At 30.3% G+C, this 12,345-nt stretch overlaps 1 protein-coding gene across 1 annotated transcript; it reads right to left on the bottom strand.

Moving 5' to 3' along the window:
- Positions 1–2,121: 2,121 nt before the first annotated feature.
- On the bottom strand, positions 2,122–3,488 carry LOC125067809. Its single transcript, XM_047676595.1, has 2 exons — positions 3,103–3,488; positions 2,122–2,906 (listed from the first exon to the last, which is right to left on the bottom strand). The coding sequence occupies exons 1-2, from the start codon at positions 3,161–3,163 to the stop codon at positions 2,218–2,220; spliced, it is 750 nt and encodes a 249-aa protein (XP_047532551.1). The 5' UTR covers positions 3,164–3,488; the 3' UTR covers positions 2,122–2,217.
- Positions 3,489–12,345: the final 8,857 nt, after the last annotated feature.

Genomic DNA, 12,345 nt, shown 5'->3' with positions numbered 1-12,345 from the left:
TAGAATACCTTTGTTCAAACTACAAGTTTAAAAATAATTAAATCCTGTTAGGAGAGGCTTGTATTACTACGTGGCTGGCGCTGTATTGTTAGTGTGATCGAAGGCGCTCTTTATAATTATGTATTAGGTATTGTATGTTATATATTTCATTTCTATATAGATTCTTGTTGGTCATTATAGCTAGGTTTTATTTTATCTTGACACTTAAGTAACTCAAGTATAATTGACTTTCAGAATCCTCTTTTTTTTGCTTGTAGTTCTTTATAAAAGGCAAGTAATGAAAGGAAGGAAAAGTAATGGGTATATTTATTTCAAACAATTTGCTTTAACTAAAATAGATTAAATAAATACATTTTAATATCATTAAATAAAATAAATAGACGAATGAAATAAATAATAATTATATAAAACCTAACAAATATCGTTAAAAACCTATATTTTAAAATAAATAAAAAATATGAATACCAATAGTTTTTTAAATAAATATCAGCATGTTATTAGAAATTATTTTATAATCATATTTACATATAGCTCGACAAATAAGAAAAAACATTTCATAATTATATATTATTTACATATATTTACTAAAATCTATTTTTTACTAAACAGAATACCAACTATAATAATTATAAATATTGGACAAAATCACATACATTACTCTGATCCCAATGTAAGTAACTAAAGCATTTGTGTTATGGAAAATGTGAAGTAACGACGGTACCACAAACACCCAGATCCAAGACAACGTAGAAAACTAATGAACTTTTTCTAAATCGAACCCGGGACCTCGGAGTGGCGTACCCATTAAAACCACACAATACTGGACCATGGAGGTCGTCATATAACGATTAATACAACATATATAGTGTAATAAAAATATTTATCAAAATCAATATAATTGAAATGGTTTTTATTGATATTACTCGTCAATAAAAATCGAGAATCGCCAACAAAACTCTTAGAGTATATAAGAAAAATGTTGACCTATTTACCCAGATATAATGACCCTTTAGCGCTGCAGAAAACAAAACGAACAATCGGTTTCTCGACGCAATTACCGAAGCCATTACACCATTAATTTGATGCTTTTAAAAGAGTTCGTAATAAAGCTTGGGAGAATACTATCGGGTGGCGCAGAACTCGTTAGTGACTCTTTACCAAAAAACTTTTTCGGCTGAATGTGGGCAACCGAAATGCTGATAACGGGAAACTTGACGCACTACGTGATCCTTTTGACGGAACTTTTTCATTGTACCCGCACTTTCTCAGCGCTTCATCCGTTTTCATTTCGACTGTCTATCGAATGCTAGACAAAGTACTCGGAGGGTTCAATGGGTATGTGCTCTATACACTGACGGCGGTCCTAATAGGAGCTTCATTTTGTAATCATCGCATTATTTAAATAAATTAGCTTTTACGGATCCTATTGTCATCTCTGTCTGCTTATTGTCAAATATTCCATTGATCTTTAAAAAATCAAATAATATATTGTTTTAATTTTCTATAATCTCTTCAAGAATATCAACGTCTGTCATGATGTTGCAATGAATATAAAGCATATAATTAACAGTCATACTTGACAATTCTGAACGTAAATAGCCAAAAATAGCTTTTTCAATAAAATATTTTTTTTTTGCTGCTGTATTAAGCTATACATTAATTCAATTGACATCTCCTGTTTTTATTATTCATATTTAAAAAAGATTTAGCACCAGATATGAAACGAATAATAATTTATTACAATATTGACAGTAATTATCGATAATATAAGCACGTATTATTTCTAGAAGTATTCGGATTGATTAAATAATGATAAGGCAGAAGATTTTTTAAACCAAAATAAATGAAAAATTAACTATGACAATTCAAATTATTGTGTTTATTTTTTAGATATAGTTGTAAGCATTAATTTAATAAGTAATTTCGATTTTCAAACAGAGCTATATAAATTATCTTTATGTATAAAGAGATTGTTTTTTATAAGAAATGGTTAATATTTACATAAGAATATTATTAACATCTAAATGTATGTAAGGTATCTCTATTAAATTAAAGAAATAATAAATAAATTATTGATACAAATGATATTAGTTTTTTTACCGTTGTCAATAATTTTTTATTGTTTTATCTACTCCTAACTTTTAAATAAATATGAGAAACCAATACAAGATTCGAAGCTCTATTGGTTGCTCGTTTATTTATAGGTTTATCATTAGGCTAGTATATTTCTTCTACTGAAGGCATTATTTGTTCAGGAGCTTGTGAATCGTCGATTTGACGTTTCCTAAATACGGGTGCAATTACTGTCGTTTTCGCATCGGACACATTCTTTTTACTTTGTTCTCTTTTACTTTTCTTATTCTTATTTATTTTCGTCTTTGATTCATTCAAAATTAAATCAGCTTCTGGCGTTTCACATGGAAACGATTTTTTAACGCTATACACTTGACATGTCATTGTGTTATTCGTTTGTTGGTCCAATAACACATGCTTATTTGTTTCCATTATCTTTAGAGCAAATATTCGTTCGTTATCATTATATTTGATAATTGTTACGGATTTATTTTTTGATTTGGATTTTTTTGTTTTCTTATCAATTTTTCTTTGTGCGCTTGCATTTGTTTTCCTCTTATTGCGTGTATTTATTTCTTGATCAACTAGTTCACTGTGAAATTGTTCGTTTTTTAATAGGTCGATTTGATTTTGTACTTTGTGAGATTTGATTGCTCGTTCCATACAATTATGACATCTTTTGCAAGTAGCATCCAAAAAGACAGATTTAAGGTCACTCACTTTATTCATTGAAGTAGGCACTTGTACGGATATCACGTGATCTTTATCCATTGAAGGCGTTCTCTTTAAAATGACAGTCTTATTTAATCCAGTAGACATAATACTTTTTTTACCTAGAACATCAAACACGTTAGTTAAATAAATATAAAGAAAACAGTCTACTCTATTAGGTTACTCATAAAAAATATTTAAAAGGAACATTTAATGAGCAAACGAAATGGTAAAGCGTAAAGTGTCAAAACATTTTAATTAAGCCCTCTCGGAATGTAAGAAATTTAAAATTAAATCAACGTAAAGGATCTCTCTCACCTAACGCTTGCGGCACGAGCGTTGCTAGTGCACATAACAACAGAGAACTCATTAGTTCCATTTGCACGGTCCTCGCTCAGAAGGTGTCTTCACTGTAGCTGACAATCTCCTTACAACAGTACACTAACAAGCTTCGTTACAGCACTGCGGAGTTTTACAAAACGCACACTATGTTGCTCAAGCCTGCGCCGTCTTGCCGTCTCGACTGCCGCTTCAACCCCCGTTAAATGTTCACAAGAGCCCCTCAGTTTATCTCCGAGGACTCTCGCGTTTATTACAAAACAATTTTTCCCTTCTGCGACCCGTCTTTCCGAGAAACTTTATTAAATAATACTAATTTGAAAGTTTTTATTCGAGATATTCTTCTAGGTTTAGATCTCGGAACAATGTCGTTCCAAGACGTGAGATGGGACTTATATGATCTTGAATTGTAGCGTTCAGCACGTATGCGCTTAATGTTTACTCAAGTCAAGGTGTTTACATGAGGGTAGCCATTCGACAATCGAATGTTTGACTTCCTCCAGCCTCGACTTCGAGCTATTGTGATCGTGTTTATATGTTTATGTTACGTGATCGATAACAGGACAGGTGCATCCGTGTAATACCAAGTAACAATACAACGTCTTTACACAGGAAATCAAGTCATAAGTGAAATATGTATAAAATATCCAACTACATACAAATAATATAGTAAAGATACGAGCCTAAAAGACCAAAGCCTTGTTAGTATCATTGTATGAATTTAATAGATACATATATTCAACTACGTGTAGCGCCAATGAAATTATCATAAAATATTTCGTGGAAATGGAGCGTAGCAAAAAAGCGGACTGACTTCTTTTCCGTAAGTTATCTCGTTACTCATAAAGATGTGACTTTTATGACAGAATCGGACTTTTAGGTCATTTGTTTGGAAGGTAAGAATTTGCCATTTTCATTTTCGTATAAGAAAGAAATACTTTTACTTTAGTAAGTTTATAAAAAACACGCCTTGAATAACATTGAATCTTTCAATAAAATATTATCATATAACAAGTCTACCATTTACGTGTTTATTTTATAGCAGTATAGAGAGTTATTGTGCAAATTTACATTTTTCATAGCGCCCTGAAACTGATACTGTCAATGCGTACGCAATAAAATTGTGAAAAATAGGTCTAAACTTTGGCATTAGGCCGGCAGTTTCACACTCAAAATAACGCAATTGATGACTTGCATCACTTAAATATAAGACATTTATTTATTACGAAATGAAATTGTATTAAATTCACAACAAATTTGTTAAATTAGTGACAAATAAAGCAGACATTATAGCAGATATCGAAACTATGAAAACCTCATGACAGGGTTATATGTAAGATATAAAAAAACAGAAATCTTCGAAATTGTGCAACTAATTTTATTTGTGATTATCACATTTATAAACTTCTTATGTATTTACTAGTACAAAAAACATAATGTGATATTTGTATTCATTTTAAAGAGTTGAATACCTATATTGAACCAAATAGTTTTTTTATGTAACTCAAAATCTAAGAAAAGCATTTCTTCTATATCTAGTGCTGTTTTTTTGAACACATATCACCCAAAAACCACTGAATATTTTGAGCTAAAATTGTCTCATTTTTGCAAAACATTATGATACAATATAAAGTAAGGTTAAAGTAAGGTTCTAATTACATGCTCAAAGTAAAGTAAGGTAGCCATAGGAACTCGTGTCCCTGATAGTAGACTATAAAGAAAATAACTGAAACAAACCAAATGCCACCGTGATCGAGACAATTCAGTCCACAAACGTTTAGATATTAGGTTAACGTGTATTGTCAGTTTTTGCGACTTATCTGATTAATATCAAATCCATATTTTTTATTCAATACAGAAGCATTACATTCCTTTATCGGTTTATAAAAAAAGCCCATTTGCAGATATCACCCATTCTTACATCCAACGGGTATTATAAGTATATTTAACAATATTTTTTTTTAATATGACGTCCTTCATACCGATTTCGATTTCGGTAACCATTATTGTAAATATCAAACTGCACAGGATATACGATACTGCACAAGTGCATATACAATCACAATATGTGCACTATCTCTTCCCCCGTTCACATATTCCTCCGGGATGACATTTCGGCCTCACCACAGAAAGTTCAAGTGCAACACCAACACTAAACACGGCTTACTTCCAAACTCCGAGGCATTTATAATATATCGAACAGATAAATAACTTATATGAACAGATGAATTATATTGAATTAAACTTTTGCAAATAATAAATTTAGAAAAAAAAGCTCTTGAAAAGATAATAATTAATTAATTAATTATAAGAATAGTGAACACATATATATGTATATATTTAAAGTCCCCACATACGATACTAATGAATTAAATTTAAACACGAAGGACGTTTCTGTAAAAGGATATTATAAACCTCACATTCCTGGAGAAGTTTCTCGAGACGTGTAATTTATTATTAAAAGCATCCGCTGTTTAATCGCGTAGCGCGTTTACCTTAATTCTGACATAATTCTATTAGACAGTCTAGAATCATATAAGTTAACTAGATTGTTGCATTAACATAAAAACAATCTATTTTAATTATATAACGTAGCTATTATTTGTTAGAAGTTTTTCCGATTCACGCCTTGACTAAATCCTGTTTATCAATTCGGGACAGATGATTTTCAGATTATGTATATAATATTTCTATGACGCATATTTTTGGGATAATATTAGAATTCTAATAGTTTTATTGTGTCAAATCAATTCGAGATATAATTATTATAGGTGAGATTGCTTTCTGGCTGGGAATATATTAGACTATCAAAGTTTTAAGCTATAACTAACTAAGTAAGTAACTAAGATTGTTATAGATCTTGAAAATGTCAACACGAAAGTATTTATCAAATATCAAATATAATTTTCCAATGGGATTTAACAGGGTTAGTCTATCTTATAACTACATATATAAAAATCAATGAATGCTAGTTAGTTTCGCTAAAACTCAAAAATAGCTTGACCGATTTAAATAGCTGGTGGATTTAAAATATTAAAAAAAAAATGAAATCCCAAAATAACAGCTTTTTGTATCATCAGTTCCTATTATTATGTAGTAATGATTAAACTGTGCTTTTATTAGATAGCGTTTCTGGTACTAAAGGTACTAAGCTATCATTTCTTCCGTATTGTTATGTAAAATTTATTACAAATCGTTTGTTTCCCAAAAATAAAACATTAAAGTTGAAAGTAATGTCCTGTAAATGCCCCACTGCTGAGCTAAGTCTCCTATGTTTGAGAAGAAGGCTTGAACTCATTCCACCACGCTGCTCCAATAGATTGATGGATATTTATTTGGCAGAATTTCATTGAAATTAGACACATGCACACGATGTTTTCCTTCTACCGCTGACTACAAGATGAATTATAAACATAAATAAAGCGCATGAAAATCTATCTATCAACAAACTATCGACTATCGCGTTCCATTTGAATATATAATTGATTCAATTAAAAATATAAGTATAATGTAAAATGGATATCATATATTAATAAATGATTAAATATTCAATACAACGTTAAAGAGATAATTTAGAATAAAAACAACCTCTTTGCAGGCAAAATAACACTTCGTTTTTATATTATAGAATATTGCATACCGAGGCCACAAAGAGAGCTCGTTTTCTGTGCACGTGTGTAAAAATACAGTCTATTAAATTAAATAAATTTCCCCAGGCCAAACTACGCGTTCCCAGCGGCTTGAACTCATTTCGCTTATCGGTCGCTTTGATGCCTACCCGTTATCTGCCAACATGAATGAATGCATTTTTATTAAGAATTTTCGTCGGCATTAACATTTTTAGCTATGCGAATTTTTTAAAAGTTTTACGTTATATACATGTGGGTACTCTTTTAAAATAAATACTTTTATAAGAGATAACTTACACGATGTTAACTTGTGCTTACTTAGTGCCAGATATTTTATAAATATTTCCCCGATAATAATCATACCATATCGTAATTGGTATCAATGATATACTTGAAACATTTTGTCAAATGATAAAAAACGGATTTTTGAAATCACATTCCATCAGAATTAAGGTGCAAAGACAGGTAATGAAAGATGTCTTGTCAAGAATTTAGTACTTCGACTTTTACTATAAAAAATACGCGTAACGTTTGCTGTAATAAGAAAGATAGTAAAAAGGGTCGATAAGATTTTAATATCTAGTACGAAATTGAACGTATTTTATAAGAAGGGTACTCGGGCGAGCGTGTAATGCCTGGTTGATGCTAATTCAATAGCCCATCAGCAAAGTTTAACTGGGTCTCATTGCCATTCAAATAGAAATATCGACTTTAGCCGTTGCTGACGTCGTCTGACGCTTAACTTTAACGTCCGCGACGTAATGAAGTAGTCAATTTATTCTTTCCAAACTTACTTGTTTTGGAAAGAATATGTCATTTAGTAGTAAAATAAGCTATTGATAATTTGGTATACCATATAGGTAATTGGTGTATGAAATATCAAAAATCGTGGGTACTTATCGTATGAACTTAAAATTCGATAATATTATTTATATAGATAGATAAATTATTAAAATGTTTGATTTTTGTGCCTTTTCTTCGCGTTAACTTAAATCTTAACAAATTTCGAAAATGTTTTACATGAATTTTCCTGGACAACTATAAATTCTTTTCTCATTTTATCGGACGCTGTGAGGTCATTTATTTGCCTTATATTGAAGAACGTGGCTCTTCGACGCCATTTATTCGGAAGAGTAGACTCGACGTGAAATCGAAGCGTTTTCGATGCATTTTTAAAGTGTAGCAAATACAAACATAAAATACTTGATATATTTTAAGATAGAATTTTACTTCACGGATTGATCAATTGACTGACTTTTCGATAAATGATACTGTGTACAAGCATCATTATTATTTAATAATTAAAAAAACTGAATACTTGCATTTTTCATGATAACACTGAATTTTATTAATAGTATATAATGTTATATATTATTATTAAAAAGTGAATATTATGTATAAAACACGCTTAAATTACTTTTTTTATTTTAATATATAGCTACTGAATATTAAAAAGTTATAATTCCTTGAAAAATTAGTCTAATATCTTACTCGTTCATTCACCGCATTTTAAAGGATTTTCTTAAAAATGTTGAGCTGTTTTCTTCGATTCCGGAGCTCAATCAGCCGGTAAAAGAGCTGATATAATGATGAATGGCTATAATCCGGTCTTTGAGCTTCGGTTCTGCATCCATCATACTCTCATCCATTCACTTGTTTCATAATTCATTCAGCTAGGAAGCCTTTGTGCAAATAGGTTTGACATTTCACATTCAAAATATGAAAAAGTATATAGGTATTTGTTTTGGATTAACTTTCACTTACGAGTATATGGATTTTTAAACGCTACGTATTTCAGTGAAAATTATTTTATATACAAGGATACTCGAATACTATATAAAATTAAAACATCTGTCTAATGTAAGATCAAAACGTTCAAACACGTTTATATACTAGCAAACCGCCCGGCTTCTCACAGGTGCAATTTATTGGTAAAGAAAAGCTAGAATTTAGCTAGCTAAGCTATTATTATATAAAAAAAAATATTAGTATATCGTAAACGAGAAATATGAGTAATACGAAAATTGAATTGAATGCCAAAGACTTTTTTTTTTTTCATAAACCCTTAATTATTTATCAGACCTCCCGTTTAGCAGCGAGATTAATTTGTAATACACATATGTATATTCGAATGTTATAGTGAAAAATCACTTCGCACATATTTAATAGATTTTACAAAAATGTAATAGATGCGGACTTTACTTTACACTTTTTTAATACCTAAAATTTTCTTGTACATAACTTTGATGTATATCTTAAGGTTTAGGCAGCATTGCCCGTGAAAGTCTAGTTGAGCCTGTTCTACAAATTATCACAAACCTTCCTCGTTTATCGCTCTTTCTATAAGTAAAATTCGTATCGAATTTCGTTAAGTGGTTTAAATGAAGTAAGCGGAGATACCGACAAAGAGACAAATAGCGATTTTAAACCAACTCAATCAAAAAGAAAACTTCAATTAATCCGTCTGTACTTGTAATATATTTGTTTATGTGCAAGTGTAACGTTATTTATTTATAAAAAGATTTGATTACTATTTATAATTGGGTTTAGTATAGTTCCCATGCACCCATTTCAATTTCATAAGTACTGGTAGAGTTTTTGAAGCGCGCAAAAAATATATTTTATATCAATTATATGTTCATAAATTATGTTTAAAAATAATGCCGTGTTTTTAGTTAATTCAAACGCTTCTAACGGATATCAGACAATATTTTTGACATTTTCATTACTTTTTTATTTCGCAGAAGGGCAAATGTAGCACCAGATTCTGATGTATTAATAAACAAATCCTTATACCAATTCAATATATGGCACTCAACAGGCATTTAGAAAATTTAGTCTTTAGATAGTATCGATTTAATAAAAAATTCTAGCTCCAATATTCAACTTTTATGACGAAAAATTTCGATGAACGTAGGCATGTCAACTAAAATAATGGACCTTATTTCTCTCGGTGGAGATTTCAAAGTTGAAATTCGTTTGTTCTATTTAGTGATTTATAAAGTTATTAGTTCGAACTCAGGGATGGTTATTATTGCTTATTGTTATTTTTTGTGGTCGCAGATAATGTTCCTAATATGAAATAATAGCATTATATAATATCGAGTTCAACAATGGTGTGATTCAACAGTTCACTCGAAGTGAGTGAATAAGGAAAATTTGCTTGTATTTTTAATATCATATTCATTATCAGCGCGTCAAAATCATGTGTGCACCAAAACTGAGATCAATTTGAGGTATAAGCTAAACGGAAGTTAACACATACTTCATATTGAGCCACAAGGTTTGATAAAAAGTAATTGGGCTTAATTATTATTGAGTAATCAGTAATAGCCCGGACTCTCAAAGTTGGAACTGTGTACAGTTCCCAAACCTCTGAAAACACGTAAAGCCGTTGGTCCTGCACCTGAACTGATTCCGGTCGTGTCGGATTTGACGACCCATCGGATTTTAAGACTGAGGGATTAGAAAATTCACCTGTGTTTGCTCACACACTTGAGATTCTCCCTTGAGATGGCTAGCGTGGCCGAAATCGGTAAAGCCGACATTACCAAGGATATTTTAATTAGTTAATACGTATAAATAAGAAAATATTTTTGATAATAATTTATTATACATACATTACAATTTATGTCCGGTATACAGCACTTAATTGATAAGTTACAATTTAAATAATCAATAAACAATTGTATCATAAGTTTCTATAACTATATTGATCTGGATACTGATACATTTTTACTAGCGAGAGATATCAAATATCAATAATAACAACCGATATAATTAGTAGAAATAATTTATTATAATTTATTTTCATATTGAATAAAAATCAGACCCAAAAGAGTCTGTATTGTTTTAAAGTTTTAATTATAATTTCAATCGCTTGTTTTCATATCAACGTCCGGCCCAAAATATAAATTTAAATTGTTTTTACTAAAGTTCCAATCATATTAATTACATATTGAATAAAGTTTTGATAGGAGCCATCATCATCAAAATAGTGACTGTTTCAACAAACGCGATATATAAAATATATTATTATATAATTATCAAATCAATTAAATCAATCACGTTATCATCATGGTTATACTATAACTTAACTGTCTCATTAAAATATTGATATTTTAAAAAAAGATTCCACTATAGTATTCCACTGAGAGTTTATATACTTTATACATGATACACAATTTCATTCAACACATGCAGATTTCTTCAACACTGAGCTCAATATGAATTTTATAAAAACAAATTAAGCACATGAAAACTAAGAGGTGCTTGTCAGAACTTTAATCGGTAAAGTCCGCATAATCTTTCCACTGGGCCACCTTCAAAAGAAATAATAATAACAATTAATAAAAAATAGAGTCCCAAAACTTAAGAGATAATATGATCATTATTTTGATGCTGTTTTTTTTTTTTTATAATACAATACAAAATATAATAGTATTCCTTTACAGATAGTTTGCTTGAGTAGGAAATGGTTAATTCTATTTAAAATTCTTGTGACGCTTATAAAATGCTTAAAACCTAACCAACGTAACTATGTAACATTTATATTACAGCGGCAGTTTACAATACAATATACAACCTTTTGTTATTACTGGTTTTTTTAAATCAGTTTATGTAAACAAATTTGAACCACAATACGAAAGTCGTTTTGATAATAATTCCCTAAAAGAGAAGATGTAAATTGCGAAATCTCAAACTTAATATTGTGGTTCATTCGTCCGTCAAACATCTTAAACGCTAGCTAGAAGTCTTCGTACATATATGAACAGAAACATTCCTTATTATTTCTCAAATGCTATCAGAATATCAAACGAAGATTTCTGTTCTGTACTAATCGGAACGCAAAGGAATTTAAGCTGTATTTGTATAAAATTATCGGTTACAATCGCATGCGTAAAATGTATAGACGATTTCATTTCAAACCTGTTAGGTTGTGAGAAGCGAGTGTTTTTCACGGTCTCATTATGTGACAATTCGTATTCGGGGTCGAACGAGAGTTACGCATCTGAACGAAGGTTCAAGAGTATCATCGCCCTCTTTCAAATACACCCACTAGACATTTCTTACTAACTTCTTGATGCATATTTTATAGAAAATAAAAATGGGTAAATAAGAAAATACGTGATCGTCACATAAAAAAAATATATCTGAAAAATAACACAACAGAATAAATTGTTATTTTATTCAAACAATATATCTTCTTCATAATCAATATACTCTTTAAGTACGGTCTATATGTGTGCCACTGCTGAGTTAAGGCCTCCTTTGAGGAGAAGATTCAGATCTTATTCCGCGTGCTGCTCTGTGCTATTAATGGGAGTGGCAGATACAGATGACTTTTACTTTTAGACTTTCATTCGATACATACTGGCTCCTTTACGATGTTTTTCTTCACCGTGGAAATTATTATAATTATTAACGACATGAAAATTCAAAGATGCTGGCAAAGGTGCTTGAACCCACAAACTTCGGTTAAAACTCTGGTCTTCTATCCACTAGGATTCTACATGTCTTCTAAAAATTATATTAAACTATTAATCATTGAGTTTAATTTCAAAATATTAACAATAAGTTTAAAGAACTTACT

This window comes from Vanessa atalanta, chromosome 12, assembly GCF_905147765.1.
Source record: "Vanessa atalanta chromosome 12, ilVanAtal1.2, whole genome shotgun sequence".
In the NCBI taxonomy this organism is placed as follows: Eukaryota; Metazoa; Arthropoda; class Insecta; order Lepidoptera; family Nymphalidae; genus Vanessa; species Vanessa atalanta.
Note: the sequence above shows the minus strand (reverse complement) of the source record. Positions and strands in the feature narration are given on the sequence as shown.

What these genes read in the sequence shown, in the direction of transcription:
- LOC125067809 (XM_047676595.1), bottom strand. Translation starts at nt 3,163, where the DNA reads ATGGAACTAATGAGTTCTCTGTTGTTATGTGCACTAGCAACGCTCGTG. An exon ending in GCTCGTGCCGCAAGCGTTAG is followed by an intron (nt 2,907 to 3,102) that starts GTGAGAGAGATC and finishes TTGATGTTCTAG; the next exon opens with GTAAAAAAAGTATTATGTCT.